We start from the raw sequence: 19,338 nt of genomic DNA on the forward strand, positions 1-19,338 counted from the left end.
CCTTATACAACTGCTTATCCAACATATTCCCAGGAAAATTAGCTGTTTCTCCTTTCCTTTCATATTAGAGGGTAGTCACAGGTTTTTTTTCTCAGAATTTATATTTATATTAGAGATCTCTAATTTCCTTTATTAAAGTCATGCTTTTCTTTGCAACACTTGAATTAATTAATTTTAATTACTAAAACCTTCATGGGAAACATTTTGGATGGTATCATAAAATTCTTCCATTCTGATATAAATAACAAAATCACTTTATTTTTTAAAAATGCATTGTGAGGGGCCAATGCTGTGGTGTAGAAAATTAAGCCAACACCTATGGTACCAACATCCCATATGGACACCAGTTTGAGTCCCAGCTGCTCTGTTTTCAATCCAGCTCCCTGCTAATGTTCCGGGGAAAGCAGAGACCCAGAAGATCCTGGCTTTGGATCAGTCCAGCTCTGGCCATTGTGGCCATTTGGGAAGTGAACCAACGATGGAAGATAGTTCTCTCTCTCTCTCTCCCTCTCTGTATCTCTGCCTTTCAAATAAATAAATCTTTAAAAAAAAAAAAAAAAAAGTGCATTGTGATCATATAAGCAAACTCGGGACTATTACAGAGGAAAAAAGAAGATGTAAAGAGGTGATCCACACAAACATTGGCAGAGTCACGTTTCAAAGTCTGCAACTGATTATCATTCATCTTGCACACTGTCTCCAAGCCCTCCCCCCCCCCCCGTGAGTATACAACTTCAAACCCATCTACAAAAGTGGTTTTCAGAACCTGATGCTAGTTTTTATTCTCAACAATGTTTCTTTTCTAGTGCCTTAAATTGTATAATGGCCTTCAGCAAGCGGGAGGACACCTAGTCTACCTTCCATTACCAACATGCAATGATGCAGGGCTGGCATCGTGGCTCACTAGGTTAATCCTCTGCCTGCAGCGCCGGCATCCCATGTGGATGTCAGTTCTAGTCCCAGCTGCTCCTCTTCCAGTCTAGTTCTCTGCTGTGGCTCGGGAGGGCAGTGGAGGATGGCCCAAATGCTTGGGCCCCTGCACCCGCATGGGAGACCCGGAAGAAGCTCCTGGCTTCGGATCGGTGAAGTTCCGGCCATTGTGGCCATTTGGGGAGTGAATCAATGGAAGAAAGACCTTTCTCTCTGTCTCTCTCTCACTGTTTGTAACTCTACCTGTCAATAAACAAATAAAACTCAAAAAAAAAAAAAAAAGGAAGCAATGAAGCAAAGGCCTAGGGCATAGGCGAACAGAGTAACTATCCACGGAGTTACCAACAGGTGAGAACACGCAGTCAGAGAGACATGGAAACCCCACCCAGAAATAAACACACGTGGATGTATCCTTGACCCAGTGCCTAGAAGCAATCTGCAAAGGTTGTATTTCCGGAATTCATGTTCCTGTGTAAGTACCTGTTAGGTGTCCACTCATAGTCTTGTCGTGACTGTTGAATAACTGCCGGTACTTCAGTCTGGATGACTGAGGCACAGCCCACTCTGCGGCGGGCGGCACACTGCGGAGAAGCAGAGAAAGCAGCTTAGCCTGGGGCACAGCGAGGACGGCAACCCGAGAACTTCCCAGGCGGCAGCTTCTAACCGAACACTTTACTCTTTGTCCACTCACCACTTCTGAATTTTCTGTAATGAGCATTTCCCATTTTTAACATTAAAAACATTTCTATCAAAACAGATAAGCTCACTATTTTCCCAGAATTCAGAGGTAACAGACTGTTTCAAGTTATATAGACAATGTAAGAAATTCACAGGTTCTACAAAAGTATGGACAGTCTTCTTGGAGCTGAGATGACAAAACATATGCTTAGGTTTCTCCAACCTTCTGGGACATTTCTATCTTGGAGAAAAAGCAGTGCTGAAGGGCAGGCATTTGCCCTAGCGGTTAGGACTCCTGCAATCCATGCTGGAGTGCCTGCTGCGTTCCAGTCCTGGCTCTGCTCCCAATTCCAGCTTCCTGACACTGTGCACCAGGGAGACAACAGGTGCTGGCTCAAAGTAGCTGGGTCCCGGCACACCCATGTGGGAGGCTGGACTGAGGTCTGGCTCCCTACGTCGTTCTCTGGCCTGAGGCCATTGCATGCATTTGGGGAAGGAACCAAGAATGAGCCACAGGATGAGTGTTCTCTTGTCTCTGCCTCTCAAATAAAAAAAGAGTGAAAATTTGGTTTTAAAAAGCAACACTGACATAAAAATAAAAACTGCTCCAAAAAGTTGAACTTTCTATATACCAACATACAGGACCTATTTCCTAGTTAAGTAAAATCAATTCATTTTGGGAAGTTTAAATTCCCACCCAAGGAGGGGTTTCTCAGGGAGAGAACACAACAACACCTCCAGGGCCGCAGTGAGCCAGCAGAGCAGTAACAGATGGGGCAGTGCTTTCTCGAGTCCACCATGGTCCTCTCCTCCCCCAGGGGCCATGGTCCTAACTGAGGAATCCTGCCCAATCCACCAGCGCTCAGTCTAGGTCTACACTTAATCTTAGCCAAAAGGCCAAGAAGCGATTCAGTCTAGGTCTAGACACCCTTGGCTGCTAGCTCCTCAGTGGCCCAGGCTCATTAAAGTCCAATGTCGGAACACAGTGATCTAAAAACAATAGCTGAGTTGACAGTCACAACGGAACTTCACTTCCAGGAAAGATTACAACTAATGCCTCATTTGTAATTTCATTTCAAAGCACAAAAAAACCACAATTTTCATCAGTCATGAAACAGTTTAAGCATCATTTATATATCTTTCCTATGCATTTATACTTACTATACACAGTTCATCAAGCATAGAAAATAGCCCCCAAAGCCCTGAAAAGTAACTACATAAATTCAGTTTTTATGGATTTTCAGTTTTATGGATTTCTCAATAAAAAACACTTACCATGCTCTATTCTGCTGTGAGTATTTCTGTGACAATTCTCTCATCTTAAACTAAGGACTTCCTCGCTGATCCAATGTCTGCCTAGTTGTCAAGAAGCTTACTATCTTGCTCCTGCACCCCAGGAATGCAGGGCGTTATTCACAGAAGTTGTCCCAGATTACACTTATCAAGTCATGGTTTCCTGCCAAATCCTGAGAATTTACAAAGACTGAAGACACATTCAACTGCTGCCCGTAAGTTAGATGAAACATTGCAAACTTTTGCTAGAAATTTAAATTATGGAAAAGATGACAACTAGCATAAAAAAATGGTCTTATAGCATTAGTGTTTGCCAATATTGTTTATTCATTCCAATGACACAAATCAATTTTAAGGCAGATTTCAAAATCCTTTCTGGAAAATCAGAGAAAACAAAAAATTCAACATGAGATAGGAGAAAGAATACCAAAAAAAAAAAAGGAACTCTGTCAGTTGATATGAGTTTAAACCTCAGACCTGCCCGGTACTGAACTGTGAACTATGGGTGAGGGATGTAACTTCTCTGGATTTGCATCCTCCTTCACAATCCTGAGACAGCAGCTGTTGTACTGACAGTTGTGGAGCTGAACAGGAACAATGAAGTTCCAGGCAAAGTAGATATTTAATACGTGTTGGAGCATGTGAAGAATAAAAAGTTAAATGAAACACCTGTGTGCTACAATTAACCGAAGGATTTTAGAGAAATCACGCACAGTTAAGTTAATGCATTATATTCAACAAGTTCGTCTCTGAAGTGGGAGGGGTTGATTCACTTAAGATCCTACTGAGGACTGACAGAAGAAGAGCGGAATCATCTTCATGTACAACCTTTTCACTCTAAAAATCTGAAACTACTTACAGAGAGACTTAATTTTTCATTCTAGTTAACAATATGCAATGAAAAAAAAAAAAAAACAGGAGTAAAGAAGAAAATGTAAGCAGTTAGGTGATGTGAGCTTTCCCCAAATCAAGCCACATATTTGATCAACGCGAATTATCCAGCAGTCTGAATGATTCATTTCATAAAAATTGGTCTTTAATAGATTTTACTAATAACTCACACTCTGTAAGATCAGTGTTGACCAAATTAAAAATAAGATCAATGTGGCTCTGATCATTATATAAACAGCTTTATAAATAGGCTTTAAAAGAATTAACATAAGACAATTCATCTGATTTTTTCCCCTACCTGGAATTCTACTTTACTATTTTTAAACATTTTATTACTCCCTATTTGTCATCTTCTTTAAAAACCACACACAAAGCCTTTAAAGAAATGTCATGTCCTTGATTTATGTCATCTGCTACAAATATGATGAAACCTAGTGATATCATTCAGAATCAAAAAAATTATTTTTAGGCGTCCACAAAATTAAAGAAGACAACAAATAAAGAATGAAACTAATTCATTTCCAAATTTATTAGTTGATCAAATAGTAGCTTTAACTAAATTTCTCATCTGAAAATGAGCAAGCTTACCTGGCCACATCAAATGATTGTGCCTTCTGTAACTTCGTGTTTAATTGGGATCCTGGACCAGATCTACTAAATGAAGAACTCTTTGGCAACGTGGCTGCTGTAAAAATAAATATTGAATAATTTTAATACTACAAAGATAAGAAATTTCCTCCTATTGACAAAAACTAAACACAAAGACATCAAATCTGGGGCAGAAATATGTCCTCTCTCACTATCCTGGATTTAAAGTTTTTCTGCTCTTACCCCCTGTCCTCTTCCCAAAAACACTTCCAAATTTGCTTGTCCTACTGAAAATCACATTTCTAGTAGTGAATCTGGGAAATCCACAAATTGTTACTGTTCATTGAGAATTCAGTGTCATGCTTTGCAGGATCTTCTGCAATAGCTAAGGCAGAAACAACTTAAATACATGAGACAGCATTCCCTTAAGTATGCTCAGAGAAGGGAGGATTAGTCCCAGGTTAAGAGCCAAGAAGCCACGGACTGCAGATAACATGTGATGCCAGGGAGGGTCGGCTTTTGTGTTGGATTCTATTCTGGCTGGTTAGTTGTGGGTAAGGAAAAAACCACCGTGACCTTTAGCCGCATTCCTCGCACCCTTACTAACCACATCTGCAATTCCCCACCACATTGAGTGGGACTCAGAGAGCACGGACTGACACCGCGGGAAGAACTGGGAGCGCTTTCTCAGCTACCAACACACTTGCACTTGGCCCATGTCAAGCACGCACCACACGTGACAAGAAAACAGGAAGAAAACAGGATGACTTAGATTCTTTGACTGTAACTTAGAGACAAATCCCAACATACATAACAAATAAAAGCGAGGGGCCGGCGCTGTGCCACAGTGGGTTAAAGCCCTGGCCTGAAGTGCCAGCATCCCATATGGGCATCGGTTCTAGTCCCCGGTGCTCCTCTTCTGATGCAGCTCTCTGCTGTGGCCTGGGAAAGCAGTAAAAGATGGCCCAAGTCTTTGGGCCTCTGCACCCACGTGGGAGACCAGGAAGAAGCTCCTGGCTCCTGGCTTTGGATTGGCACAACTCTGGCCAACGTGCTCATCTCGGGAGTAAACCAGCGGATGGAAGACCTCTCTTTCTCTCTCTCTGTCTCTGCCTCTCTCTGTAACTGTCTTTCAAATACATTTTTAAAAAATCTCTAAAAAAAAAGCAAAACAAAACAAAACAAAAACACAAAGGTGACCACAGGCAGAGAAATGTGTCAAATATAATGCTAAAACTATGCCTGCATCACTTGAATTCATTCAACTGCATTAGAAGTGCTTTTAAAAAAAAAGACAAGAATATGTTTTATAATGACATGAATTCATTAGAGTTATTAGGCTTTTTAAATCCTTTATATGAAGACTATCTACGTTTACAGTTTATGCTTATGCTTTCTTTTTTTAAAGATTTTATTTATTTATTTTACAGGTAGAGTTACAGACAGTGAGAGAAACAGAGAGAAAGGTCCTTCTTCCATTGGTTCACTCCCCAAATGACTGCAACGGCCTGAGGTGTGCCGATCCGAACCCAGGAGCTAGGTGCTTCTTCCTGGTCTCCCACGCGAGTGCAGGGGCTCAAGCACTTGGGCCATCTTCTGCTATCCCAGGCCATAGCAGAGAGCTGGACTGGAAGAGGAGCAGCCAGGACTAGAACCAGCACCCATAGGGGATGCTGGCGCCACTGGTGGAGGATTAACCCAGTGTGCCATGGGCGCCGGCCCCAGTTTATGCTTTCTTTTAACTAAAAAAAAAAAATCTTGACTAAAAGTCTCAAATGAAATTAACCCATCAACTGTTAAACGCGTCCCATCAATTAAGCTGCATGTAATACAATACATTCTGTCTGATTCATTCCATCTCCTCAAAAAAAATCTGCAGTGCTCATTTTCTCCCAGACACATAGCTCTACTCCTATGGACATGGCTTGGTTGTTAGCAACTCATAGCAGCCTGGGAAAGCAGCAGCGGATGGCCAAAGTGCACCTGAAGGAGGCCCTAACTACTCCTGGCTTTGGCCTGGCTCAGCCCTGGCCATTGCAGCCATTTGGGGAATGAACCAGCACATGAAAGATCTATCTCTGTGATTCTGCGTTTCAAATACATATCTTTAAAAAAAAGAAAAAGAAAATGAAAAGAAAGGAAGGAAGGAAATGATACTGTTGGAATTCGCAAGTTCAGCTTTGTCCACGGTGGTACCCAGAGATCTATAATTCCATTTTTTTCTCTCTCTCTACCTTAGCTACTACGTTAGATATACTGAGAGGAAAGTGAGAAACTAAATACAACGAAAATATTTTTCCATTTGAATAAAATATTATTTCAATAGAATCAGAAAGTGAAAAGATTTCTAATGGGACCAAACAGCAAAACATAAGTTGTGAAACTTCAGTCCACGGTTTCAGCAGGTCACATACCAGGATGGGTAAATGCAGGCAGAGGTTGGATCACAGGGGGAGCCCCATTGGCCAGGGGAGGCACTGCTGCTGTAGGAACAGAAGATACCAGAGGTGGAGACATTCCAACAACTGGAATGGATCCCATTGGCACTGGAGCAACAGCTGTAAGTGGTGGCATGCTAGCAATACCTCCTATACCTATAAAGAAAAAAAAAAAAAACTACAAAATTCATACTTGATCACATTTCTACATTCAATCATCATTAGCCAGTATTGCTTCCTGGCAGTTTATAGTCTCATTTAAAACATAGTTCCAAATTAACTTGGAAAAATATAAAAAATTATGTTGGGGGTTAAAGTCCTGGCCGGCAGTACCAGTAACCCATATGAGTGCCAGTTCGAGTCCCACCTGCTACAATTCTGATCTAGCTCCCTGCCAATGTACCTGGGAAAGCAGCAGAAGATGGTTCAAGTCTTGAACCTCTGCACCCATGTAGGAGACCTGGAAGAAGCTCCTGGCTCCTGGCTTCAGATTGGCCCAGCTCTGGCCATTGCGGCTATTTGGGGAGTGACCCAGCAGATGGAAGACCTCTCTTTTTACCTCTTGCCTCTCCATAACTCTGCCTGTCAAATAATTAAATAAATCTTAAAAAAAAAAAAAAAAAAGAGAGAGAGAGAAAGAGAAAATCCTAACTGGTCATCATGGCAAGATGCCTGATAATAATTTAACTTGCCTAACAAACTACACTTTGATTTAAAAAATTATGAAACCCACGTATATGAAAAGCTCCTCAAAAAATTCTTAGAAGATGTATATTATGAAAAAACTATGAATTTCAGAATTATGGCAACAAAATAAAATTCTAATTCCATTTTTTGAAGTACCTTGTGCTATAATTCTTGGGGTTACCAAATATTTGATGGGGAGGATTTATCTTTTTTCAAAGGTATTCTAACCAATAAATGAAGAAATGATAAATGTTTATTTCTTTTTATTTTTCTGTCCCAACTGTAATGTCTTCCTTTGTGTTGAGTACATATATTTTAGCATATCATTCAAATTCCAGTGAGGTTGTTTATGTTTTTACCTTTATAAAAGTAATTTTCTGAGTAAGTGATTCTAGGAATTAAAATCTGCAAGTGAATCATCATAAGTTCCTTCTAATTTGGGAACAATATAGAAACTTCACACAGACCTTTCAATTCATTTTCTCTTCCTCTGGGCTATTATTATAATACTTGTGGATTACATCAGTCATAAAATAATAGTGTTAAGAATTATTTATGCAATATTATATCTTTAAAGAAGAGATAGAATGAGAAAAACAGATTTACAGGGTCTTTTAAACTAACCTATATATTTATCATTTTGGATGCACTTTGTGTTTTTTTTCAGTGTGTTCAAGTTACGATCTCTTATTTCCTTTCATCTTAAAAACTTCTCTACTATTCCTTTCAATATGTGCCTGTCAATAAAGAATTTTCTCAGTCTTTGAGAACGCCACTATTCCACCAGTTTTAAAGGACAGTTTGGCTGCTGGACTTCTTTCTTTCAATACCTGGAATATTCCACTGCTTTCTGGCCTCCATTGTTTCAGATGACAAGTCTGTAGTTAAGTTTATGTTTAGCCATAAATAAGCTGTTTCCCTCGTGTGTTTTTAAGATTTTATCTTTCCGGGCAGTCATTGTGGCATGGGAAAGCTGCTGCCTGCAATGTGGCATCCTATATGGGTGCTGGTTTGTGTCCGGGCTGCTCCATTTCCAATCCCCAACTCCCTGCTGATGCCCTGGGAAAAGCAGCGAAAGATGGCCCAAGTGCTTGGGCCCCTGATACCCACAGGGGAGATGTAGAAGCAGCTCCTGGCTCCTAGCTACAGCCTGGCCCAGTGTCAGCCACTGCAGTCATCTAGGGAATGAATCTGTGGATGGAGGATCTCTCTCTGTGTGTCTCTCCCTCTCTCTGTAACCTCTGACTGTGACTTTCAAAAAAAATACATGAATCTTTAAAAAGAATAAAAAAGATCTTATCATTCTGTTTGGCTCTCATAGTTTGATATATCCACGTATCTATTCTCAGATGCTGTGTAGATTAATGTTTTAACAAAATTTGGGAAGTGTTTAGCCTTAATTACATTTTTTCTGTCCATATTTTCCTTTTCCTAGTTCCAAGAGTCTATCACACAAATACTGATGTTTGATCTTCTCTCAAATCCCTGATACTTTTTTTACTTTTTCAAATTTGTTGTTCTGTGTGTGTTTTTTTTTATTTGAAAGTCATAGTTACAGGGAGAGAATCGGAGACAAAGACAGAGAAAGAGATCTTCCATCTGCTGGTTCACTCCCCAGATAGTTGCCAGTGGCCAGGGCTGGGCTGATCCGAAGCCAGGGGCCAGGAGCTTTATCTGGGTCTCCTATGTGGGTAGCAGGGGCCCAAGGATTTGAATCATCTCCCACTGCTTTCCAGGCACATTAACAGGGAACATGATTGGAAGCAGAGCAGCCAGGACACAAACTAACACCCATCAAGGATGCCGGCATTGTAGGTAGCGGCTTTATTGGCTACACCAACACTGGCCCTGTTCGGTGCTCTCTGGACTGAACAATTTCCACTGGTTCACCTCCAAGTTCACTGAGTCTCTTTTGCTCTACATTTTTCAATTCCGTTATACTACTTTTTGACTCTAGAACTTCTATTTTGTTCTTTTTTGTAATTTCTGGGTTTTCTGGAGAATCTCTTTGTTGAATGATTGTTGTCATGTTTTCCAAATCAATATATATAAAGCTTTTGTCTGCCAAATAAATCCAAAAGCTAGATTAAAGAGCTTCCATGGACTGCTTTTTTTCTTGAGTGTGCAGTATTATTTTTCCTGTTTTCCTTTAGGTATCTCCTCTATAGTTAGAAACAGACATTTTAGATAATACACTATAGCTACTCTGGTTCTTATCCTGCTGCTACCCCCACTCCCTGAAAGGATCTTGTTTCTGTCTTTGGAAGCCTGCCTGAGCTAAATCTGAAAACAATCCACCTTTCCAATGGTCTGTGGCACCTGATGTCTCTGTTCAGGTAGTTTGTAAAAATTCACATTTTTATGCTTAAACCTAGCTTCCTACGGGTCTTTTATCTGCAGACAACGGTTGCATAGAAGTTGTGTTCAAACACCTCCTGTCGGGAAGGCTTTCCTCGTCTGTCATCAATCTGTCAGCACAAAAAACAAAGTCCAGCCCAGTTAAAGGTCTGCCACAGCTTTCAGACTTCACAGGACATTTTCACATATCTTCTACACGTGCACATAGCTTTAGGGTTGGTAAAGTGTTTGCAGCAGGTCTCTGCAGCCCGAGTACACGGCCTCAGTCATGAATATACTCGCCCCAGTCATGACCGTGTCAAGCTAAAGGAGCCATTGGATTTATCTGCCACTGGCTGTGAAAATCATCACTTCCTTTAACAAAAGCTGCTGTGAACAGGTGCTCACCTCCAAAGCAATTAACTACCAATATCAAGGCTGTGGTTCCCCACAACCTGCTCCAACTGTGGCAGATCCTCCATGTTCACCATGCTGAGGGGCAGGGAGAAGGAACCAGCCTAGGAGAGAATGCCAGACTTTCGTTCCCACTGCTCACGCCGGAACCCTAGAGGCTCTTCAAGCATAAATGGCTCTCAGGTAGTTAGATGCACGTGGTTGATTTTCAGAGCACTGAAATGGTTGTTTTGTCAATTTTGTCCAGTCTAATTACCCTTGAAGGAAGATTTGCTGATTTAATTCAGTCATGATAAAAAAAAAAAAAATCCCAGGCCGGCGCCGCGGCTCACCAGGCTAATCCTCCGCCTAGCGGCGCCGGCACACTGGGTTCTAGTCCCGGTCGGGGCGCCGGATTCTGTCCCGGTTGCCCCTCTTCCAGGCCAGCCCTCTGCTGTGGCCAGGGAGTGCAGTGGAGGATGGCCCAGGTGCTTGGGCCCTGCACCCCATGGGAGACCAGGAAAAGCACCTGGCTCCTGGCTCCTGCCATCGGATCAGCGCGGTGCGCCGGCCGCAGCGCGCCGACCGCGGCGGCCATTGGAGGGTGAACCAACGGCAAAGGAAGACCTTTCTCTCTGTCACTCTCTCTCACTGTCCACTCTGCCTGTCAAAAAAAAAAAAAAAAAAAAAAAAAAAAAAAAAAATCCCAACGCTCAAGTGCCTTTTAGATTTCATTGACTCTGAGGCCCTGTGACCCTCTTCCTTGTAGTTCATCTGTTGAAAGATGCAGGACATGTGAAACCTTTAGGGTTTTGCAGTCCGGATCGTACTGATCACTTTCTCACAGTACAGTTCAAAGTTTTCCTTGATTCTCTGCATTTTCTGCAAAAGGGAGTCAGATCCAATGACTAGATTAGACCCAAGTTAGACCTATTTGTCAAGACTACAGGAAGTACATAATATGTAGCTGTCTTTTCATGATCTTGGCAATCACTAATGATCAATACCTATTTTTATTGATTCATAAGGAGTTGTAAAATAGTGATGTCACAATCCTATCTTGTTTTAAGCATTTATGCACTGGGAAATGTACAAAGAGGTACTTCTTTCTTTATTTGAAAGTCAGAGTTACACAGAGAGAGAAGGAGAGACAGAGAGGTCTTCCATCTGCTGGTTCACTCCCAAATTGGCCACAATGGCCAGAGCTGAGCTGATCTGAAGCCAGAAGCCAGGTCTCCCGCATGGGTGCATGGGGCCCAAGAACTTGGGCCATCTTCTACTATTCTCCCAGGCCATAGCTGAGAGCTGGATCAGAAGTGGAGCAGCTGGGATTTGAACCAGTGCCCATATGGGTTTCTGGCACAGCAGGAGGTAGCTTTACTCACTACACCACAGCGCTGGCCTCAAAAGGTACTTCTAATAAGGATAAAGAGATACTGTGGTGGAGCAGATAAAGCCGCTTCCTACAAAGCTGGCATCCCATATGCGTGCCAGTTCAAGTCCTGACTGCCCCACTTCTGATCCAGCTCTCTGCTATGGCCTGGGAAAGCACTAGAAGATGGCCCAAGTCCTTGGGCCCCTGCACCCACATTGGAGACCCAGAAGAAGCTCCTGACTCCTGGCTTTGAATCAGCAAGACTCCAGCTATTGCGGCCATTTGGGGAATGAACCAGCAGATGGAATACCCCTCTCTCTCTCTCTGCCTCTGCCCTTCAAATAAGTAAATAAATCTTTTTTTGTTTTTAAAAGAAGAGGTACTTCTAATAAGAATACATTAGTTGGTTATTCAGTTATACAGTTCATAATACAGGAAAAGCATGATAAATGCTTGATTCATCCCCTTTTCCTGTTTGCAAGATAATGAATTGAATTACCTATGATTCTACTAAAATGAATTTTTCTTTTTAAGTATGTCATTATTCAGAGGCTTAAATATATTTACAGAATTCTAATCATAGCACTTATTAATCATAATTAAAGTTTAATTTATCTTTGGCCAATATGAGCCTACTCGTTTGGCCTGTGACAACCTCGCTGACTAATATTACAAGGTGAACCACTCCAAGTACATCACATACATTTCATATTCAAGACCTAGAATCTGCTAATTTTCCAAGAAACACTGGTTTTGGTGAGAAATTGTATTTCAAGTCCAGAATATGGGCACCATGGAAGCTCACTGCTACTGAAGCTGCTCAGTTTCCAGGCCTTTCCAGTGGACAGAACCAGGAAATGGATGAACAGACGATAAATGAGGAGCTTATTCTCTCCTCCGCCAGAAGCACTCATGTCAATGCTCCCCAAGTCCTTATAAATTGTTAAGTTTGTCGACACTCTTTCCACTTGCAAATCAATTTTTCTAGACACAAAATCCTTGGCTCATGCTTTCTGTGAGAATCCTAAGTATGTTACTTCATTTTGTTTTTGCATAAAGCACCACCAGGAGACAAAAAAAAAAAATCTGAGGCTAAGTAATTTTCTTTGCCTTTTAAGTCATGTGCTTTCTTTTTCCTACATGCTCCAGTAAGTTCTTTTTTACTGGACTAAGGCTTAGTGTTGGTCTTTCCAGGGCAATATTCTCTGGCACACTATATACTCTCTCTCTCTTTTTAAAGATTTATTTTATTTATTTAAATGAGAGAGTTACAGAGAGAGGTAGAGACAGACAGAGAGGTCTTCCCTCTGCTGGTTTACTCCCCAGATGGCTGCATTGGCCGGAGCCACGCAGATCCGAAGCCAGGAGGCAGGAGTTTCTTCCGGGTCTCCCATGTGGGCATAGGGGCCCAAGGACTTGGGCCATCTTCTACTGCTTTCCCAAGCCATAGCAGAGAGCTGGATCGTTAGAGCAGCTGCTGGGACTAGAACTGGCACCCATACGGGACGCAGGCGCTTCAGGCCAGGGCTTTAACCCGCTGCCCCACAGCGCTGGCCCCACTATATATTCTCTTTCAATCATAGCTTCAGGTCTTTCATGCTGACAAACGTCTTGAATTCATTTTTATCATTTCTTCTATTCCCTTGATTTGGCTTTCATCTTCAAGGACTCCTACTAACGATATATTCAATCTTCTTTGCGTTTGACATTTGTCAGTTTATCAAGACCTTTGTGTATTTATTTTTCTACTGGTGTTTAATTTTTAAAATTTCCATTTTGTCTTTCATTTCTCTTCAGACAGTATCTCTTTTTTAAAAAAAACACATTTATTTATTGAAAGCCAGTTACAGAGAAGGAGAGGCAGAGGGGGGGGGATAGAGGGGGGGGAGAGTGAGAGAGGGGGAGAGGGGGAGAGAGGGGGAGAGAGGGGGAGAGAGGGGGAGAGAGAGAAAGTTAGATAGATGGATCTTCCATCTGCTGATTCATTTCCCAGATGGCTGCAACAGAGCCAGAAGCTTCATCCAGGTTCCCCAGGTGGATGGCAGAAGTCCAAGCACCACTGCTTTTCCCAGGCCATTAGCAGGGAACTGGATGAGAAGTGGAGCAGCTGGGACAAGCAACTGGCGCCCATACGGGATGCAGAACTGCAGGCGCAGCTTTACCGGGTACGCCACGATGCTGCTCCCAGACACCACCTCTTCGATTGCTTCTGGTTGAGTCTTTCATTTCTAAAATGATTTTTTAAAAGTTTATATTCCTTCCTGAGTTCCTTATTTCTGACATTTAAAATGTTTGATTTATGCTGATCTTTCAAGCTTTGCACCATTTTCATAATATCTTTCGGCTTATTTTGAAACAGTGAGTGAGCGGCATGCTTTAATTGTCCATAAGGGTGTTATTTGTGTGTTCTTTTTTCTAATAATAACTGTGTGTGGGATTTGACCTTGCTGGATACTTTCTCTTGATTATTTTTATGTGAGCCTGACTTCCTGGGATTTCCGGTCTTCGCCCTCCACCCCCCCTGTGTCTGGACTTTCTCTCGCCTTTGTCTCTGTGTTCCTGTGCCGCTCAACTTCGATTCCACTCCCAGTCGTTCTCCGTGTTGGTGCAGTTACAGAGTTCATGGGCTGCGCCTCTTGTGCACTTTCAGGTCCTGTCTGGCTGGGCCCCTTTTGCTCACAGGGCGCTGCAGAGAGCAGAACCTCGCCCTGTTTTAGTTGCTGCTGTCAGCTAACTGCTTGAACATCCCAGTGAATGCCTGCCAGTTACTTTTGGGTTCTCCTGTTCTCAAGTACATCAGACACCAGTTTCTTCCTTCTTCTACCTGCACTGTTAAGAGATTTACACACTTCTGTTCTGTTTGCACTTCTTTTTACTGAGGACATATATTACTTTTATATATAGTTTTTGAAACCTTTTTTTTTTTTATTTGAAAGGCAGAGTTAGATGGTGATAGTGATAGTGATAGTGAGAGATAGTGAGAGAGAGAGAGAGAGAGAGAGAGAGAGAGAGAGAGAAAGGTCTTCCTTCCGTTGGTTCATTCCCCAAATGGCTGCTACAGCTGGCGCGCTGCGCCGATCTGAAGCCAGGAGCCAGGTGCTTCCTCCTGGTCTCCCATGCGGGTGCAGGGGCCCAAGCACCTGGGCCATCCTCTACTGCCTTCCCGGGCCACAGCACCACAGCAGAGAGCTGGACAGGAAGAGGAGCAACCGGGACTAGAACCCGGCGCCCATATGGGATGTCAGCACAGCAGGCGGAGGATTAACCAAGTAAGCCACGGCACCAGCCCCTGAAACAGTATTGTTACACAGAATGGCTGTCCGTGAATAGTAGGAATAATAGTAGTTTTTACTTCTTCAAATCTTTTTGCATGATAAATTTATGACTGATATCTACCATATAATGAAATAAAAAAAGGACTTCATTTTGAAAACAGAAACAATGTTTAAAGATCCTGAAAATCTAATAAAGAAGAAAAATTCTAATCTGGGTTTCACTAGGTAGAAATGCATTAATTACAGTCATCTAAACAACCAGGTCGGGGCAGGCACTTGACCTAGCAGTTAAGACACAGGTCAGAATGCCCGCATCCCACGCTGGAGTACCTGGGTTTGGTACCAACCTCTTGCTCCTGCCTCCAGCAGGTGGCCAAAGTGTGTGGGTTCCTGCCACCCATGTGGGAGGCCTGCACTGACCTCCTGCCTCCTGGTGCAGGCATTCAGAGAATTAGCCAGTGGATAAAAGGTGTCCCTCAAATTAATTAATTTTAAGAATAATAAATGACTGCCTTACAATTATATGTATAGAAGCTATCAAGCACATTACCTGCATCTTGTTTAATTCAGATTCATCCTCTATATCAACACATATCAATATGTATGAGTTTGACCCTGTCAGTTTTAAAATCCAAAATTGTATAAAATATTATCCAATGACTACACTAAATTATACTCCAAATCATGGTGTCCACTTAAGTAAAAATGACAATCTACTGAAACAACTAAAAACCATTAAACATTTATCATAAGCCATCATTCAGATTTTCAAAAGGCTTGACAACAGGCTACTGTATTGAGCAAGTCAGTTAACCTTTAAAATTCTTACCTTATCTGTACTACAGACCCATAATCTTGAAAGGAAATTTACTTCTAAAAGACACTGAGAATGAAGGCTTTAAAATACCTCAATGAATTAGCACCCCAAAAGACTATCCAAATCCAATCAACAACTTAAGGAACACACACACACACACACACACACACAGAGCTGCTTAATTACCAAACAGGTAAAAGTAAGCTTCTAGGTTTGTTAAAATCTTCCCTTACATCATAATTTCTTTTCCTTTTTTTTTTTTTTTTTGACAGGCACAGTGAGAGAGAGAGACAGAGAGAAAGGTCTTCCTTTTTTCCGTTGGTTTACCCCGCAATGGCCGCTGCGGCTGGCGCACTGCGCCAATCCGAAACCAGAAGCCAGGTGCTTCTCCTGGTCTCCCATGGGGTGCAGGGCCCAAGCACTTGGGCCATCCTCCACTGCCCTCCCGGGCCACAGCAGAGAGCTGGACTGGAAGAGGGGCAACCAGGACAGAATCCAGCACACCGACCAGGATTAGAACCCGGGGTGCCAGCGCGGTAGGCGGAGGATTAGCCTACTGAGCTGCGGCGCCAGCCTCTTTTCCATTTTAAGTGATCCACTCGGTTTTTAAATAGGTACTGCAGGCCAGCGCCGCAACTCAATAGGCTAATAGGATAATCCTCCGCCTTGTGGCGCTGGCACACCGGGTTCTAGTCCCAATCTGGGCACCGGATTCTGTCCCGGTTGCCCCCCTTCCAGGCCAGCTCTCTGTTGTGGCCAGGGAGTGCAGTGGAGGATGGCCCAAGTGCTTGGGCCCTGCACCCCATGGGAGACCAGGAAAAGCTCCTGGCTCCTGCCATCGGATCAGCATGGTGCGACGGCCGCGGTGGCCATTGGAGGGTGAACCAATGGCAAAGGAAGACCTTTCTCCCTATCTCTCTGTCCACTCTGCCTGTGGGAAAAAAAAAAAAAAAAGGCACTGCAGAGACTACCATCCTTTCTCAACTGACTGCCTTTTCTGAAGAAATGATTCATTCTCTAAATAAACCCATCTACCCAAGGCTGTGTTTCAGATGCCTTCACCTTTTCCAGGCTTGGTCCTAAAATTCTCCTGTCTCTCCCATGTCATGAATTTACTCCTCTATAGAAATTCAGAGGCACCAGGCTGACGTGCTGCTCCAGCTGTCGCTTCAGGTTATAAACCCTCTCTCCTACCCCAGGCCTCCCATCAGGCTTTGGGAACTGCTGGCCGGGGTCTAGCACAAGCTCCTCATGTCCAACCCATCCAACACCTCTCCGCCCGCCCCATTCTTCCTCATTCTCTGAGAAGCAACTCAGACAATGGAGCACTGTCTCCTTGAAACACCTTTTTCTGGTCACTGAGACACCAGCCTTCTCCCATTTCAATCCTGTAGTCTCAGTTTCTGGCTCCTTTGTTTTTAACCAGAGCTTCAAGGTCAAATCACAGGAGGCTTGGTTCTCTATCTTCTGCCTCACTTTCCACCTAAGATCTCTAATTCAGTCCAGAGTTTGCCAACCATACTCAGAGCTGACGGATCCCACCTCTAGATCTCACCCTTGCTCAACATCCTGGCCACCCTAACAGCAAAAACTTCCATCCCTTCCCTGCCCCGAACCACTTCTCTTCCTGTTATTCCCATCTCAGCAGAAGGCTGCACCATCCCTCTAGTCATCGAGGCCAAAAAAACCCTCAATTCCCTTTCTTTTTTTCTTTTCTTTTTTTTTTTTTTTTTGACAGGCAGAGTGGACAGTGAGAGAGAGAGAGAGACAGAGAGAAAGGTCTTCCTTTGCCGTTGGTTCACCCTCCAGTGGCCGCCGCGGGCAGCGCACCGCGCTGATCCGATGGCAGGAGCCAGGAGCTTTTCCTGGTCTCCCATGGGGTGCAGGGCCCAAGCACCTGGGCCATCCTCCACTGCACTCCCTGGCCACAGCAGAGAGCTGGCCTGGAAGAGGGGCAACCGGGACAGAATCCGGCGCCCCGACCGGGACTAGAACCCGGTGTGCCGGCGCCACTAGGTGGAGGATTAGCCTAGTGAGCCGCGGCGCTGGCCCCTCAATTCTCTTTCTTTACTTCTTATTTCAAACTCACTGAGAAGTCTTCCTCCAAAAATGAAGGTTCTAATCTGTCCACTACCATGACGGTCACCACCCAGATCTGCATCACCATTTCCTCCTGCCCACAGCAAAAGCCTCCCAACTCGAACCCAGGACTCCACCCCTGTCTTCCTCCTCTCCAGTCTTCAGATGACAGGGATCTATCAGCCATATCACGCCTCTGCTTTTTCAAAGCTCTCTAGCCCTCGATTGTACTTAGGAAAAAACCCTCTAAGAACTCCCAATCTTTTGGCTTCTGCCTTACCCCTGACCTTTTGGCCGATTATGTTTTCCTGTTTGTTTCTCAGATACCTACAGATACCAACCTGGTTTTTGCCTCAGCTCTGGATCTCTGGGTCTCCAGGTCCTTTTGTCCAGAAAATGTCTCTGCTAGGGATTCATGGGGCTCTCATCACCTAAGTCAGCTCAAAAGTCAGGTCCCTACAGAATTCTTCCCTGGCCACAAAGGCCCACCGGTCTCCCTGTCCTATCACCTTGGGTCAATGAACTGAATGCAATTTAATAATTATCTGAAATTATTTACTTATGTGCTCACTTTTCCCAAGGTGAAAATAACCTCCATAGCTGCAGGAGCCCTGGGGGCTGGCTTTCCTCCTTGTCCTAGCAGGACACACGGTAGGGGTGTAAAAAGTACTTAATCCAATGAGCTCAAGCACTCTGACAAAACACAAGCCAAGCAATGGAAAGACAAACTCCTCTGAATTAATTAGGTCCAGAGTTAAAGAATTCTCCTGTGGGAAGACATGCTGAGGGAACAAGGTATCAGGCACGCTCAGAGGATTTCCCAGAATACAGCTGGGTGCACTGCAGCCAGAGTATCCGTGTACCCCATTTTTCTTTCCTATAACACAGGGGAATCGAAGAGAACGATCGCTTACACATCAGTCAGCCTTGATTCTACAGAGCCGACATCTGCATAAACCTGTGTCACCTGGCTGTGTTGGGGGTGCTTAAGGCGGGGAGGGAGAAGGTACTGTGAAAATTGACAGCCTTTAGGAAAACGGTAGGTTGGGACAAGCTCTACCTCCATTTTAGAAATATAGTCTAATGCAAATTGTTCAAGTTGTCTCATATATAACAGAGCTATCAATTTCTGCATAAGGTTAGGGTTATTGTTGGACTCAAAATGTATGTGAAGGCACAGAAAAATCTAAGGGACAGTGCAGGCGTGGTCAGACAATTTTTAATAGAAATGATCTGTTCTCAGGGAACTGGAAGACCCCAGGTTGAGCGGAGAGGTGAAACTATAAATACTATCTGTGCAAAAACTTGGGGTACCTTGACCAGAACTGTGAACTTTTCCCTTCTCCCATGTTCTGATATTCCCTCATGGTCTATCCTCTTAAAAAATCATTTGCTAAAAATACCTGTACAAGGAGAACAAGGCGAGAAAAGGTAGGCAGAAGCCTGGGTGGACAGTTCTGGGCTGCCTGGCCCGATGTCCGCTCAGAAATCCGAGCAGGTTCCTCAGTAGCAGTGGCCAGTTACCTAGGTGACTGTTAAACCCTCCCCGCAGTTGGG

The 19,338-nt window shown here is 43.5% G+C and overlaps 1 protein-coding gene across 14 annotated transcripts in view; it reads right to left on the reverse strand.

Moving 5' to 3' along the window:
* The window catches only part of ITSN1 (intersectin 1), a 222,353-nt gene that overhangs the window by 129,731 nt on the left and 73,284 nt on the right, over positions 1-19,338 (reverse strand). For 8 of the 14 annotated variants that reach the window (XR_007914559.2, XR_011387720.1, XR_011387719.1 and 5 more), the window contains exons 6-8: positions 6,795-6,974; positions 4,381-4,477; positions 1,411-1,511 (exon numbers count right to left, since the gene is read on the reverse strand). Coding sequence is in view for 11 of the 14 variants with exons in the window: in XM_051833603.2 (XP_051689563.1) it covers positions 1,411-1,511; positions 4,381-4,477; positions 6,795-6,974 (378 nt within the window). In the remaining 3 variants the exon portion in view is untranslated. Of the gene's footprint in view, positions 1-1,410; positions 1,512-2,883; positions 3,049-4,380; positions 4,478-6,794; positions 6,975-19,338 lie in introns of those variants that run through there. The other 6 variants (XM_051833605.2, XM_051833604.2, XM_070071869.1 and 3 more) reach the window with 4 other exon arrangements.

Source organism: Oryctolagus cuniculus, chromosome 4 (genome assembly GCF_964237555.1).
Source record: "Oryctolagus cuniculus chromosome 4, mOryCun1.1, whole genome shotgun sequence".
Lineage (NCBI taxonomy): Eukaryota > Metazoa > Chordata > Mammalia > Lagomorpha > Leporidae > Oryctolagus > Oryctolagus cuniculus.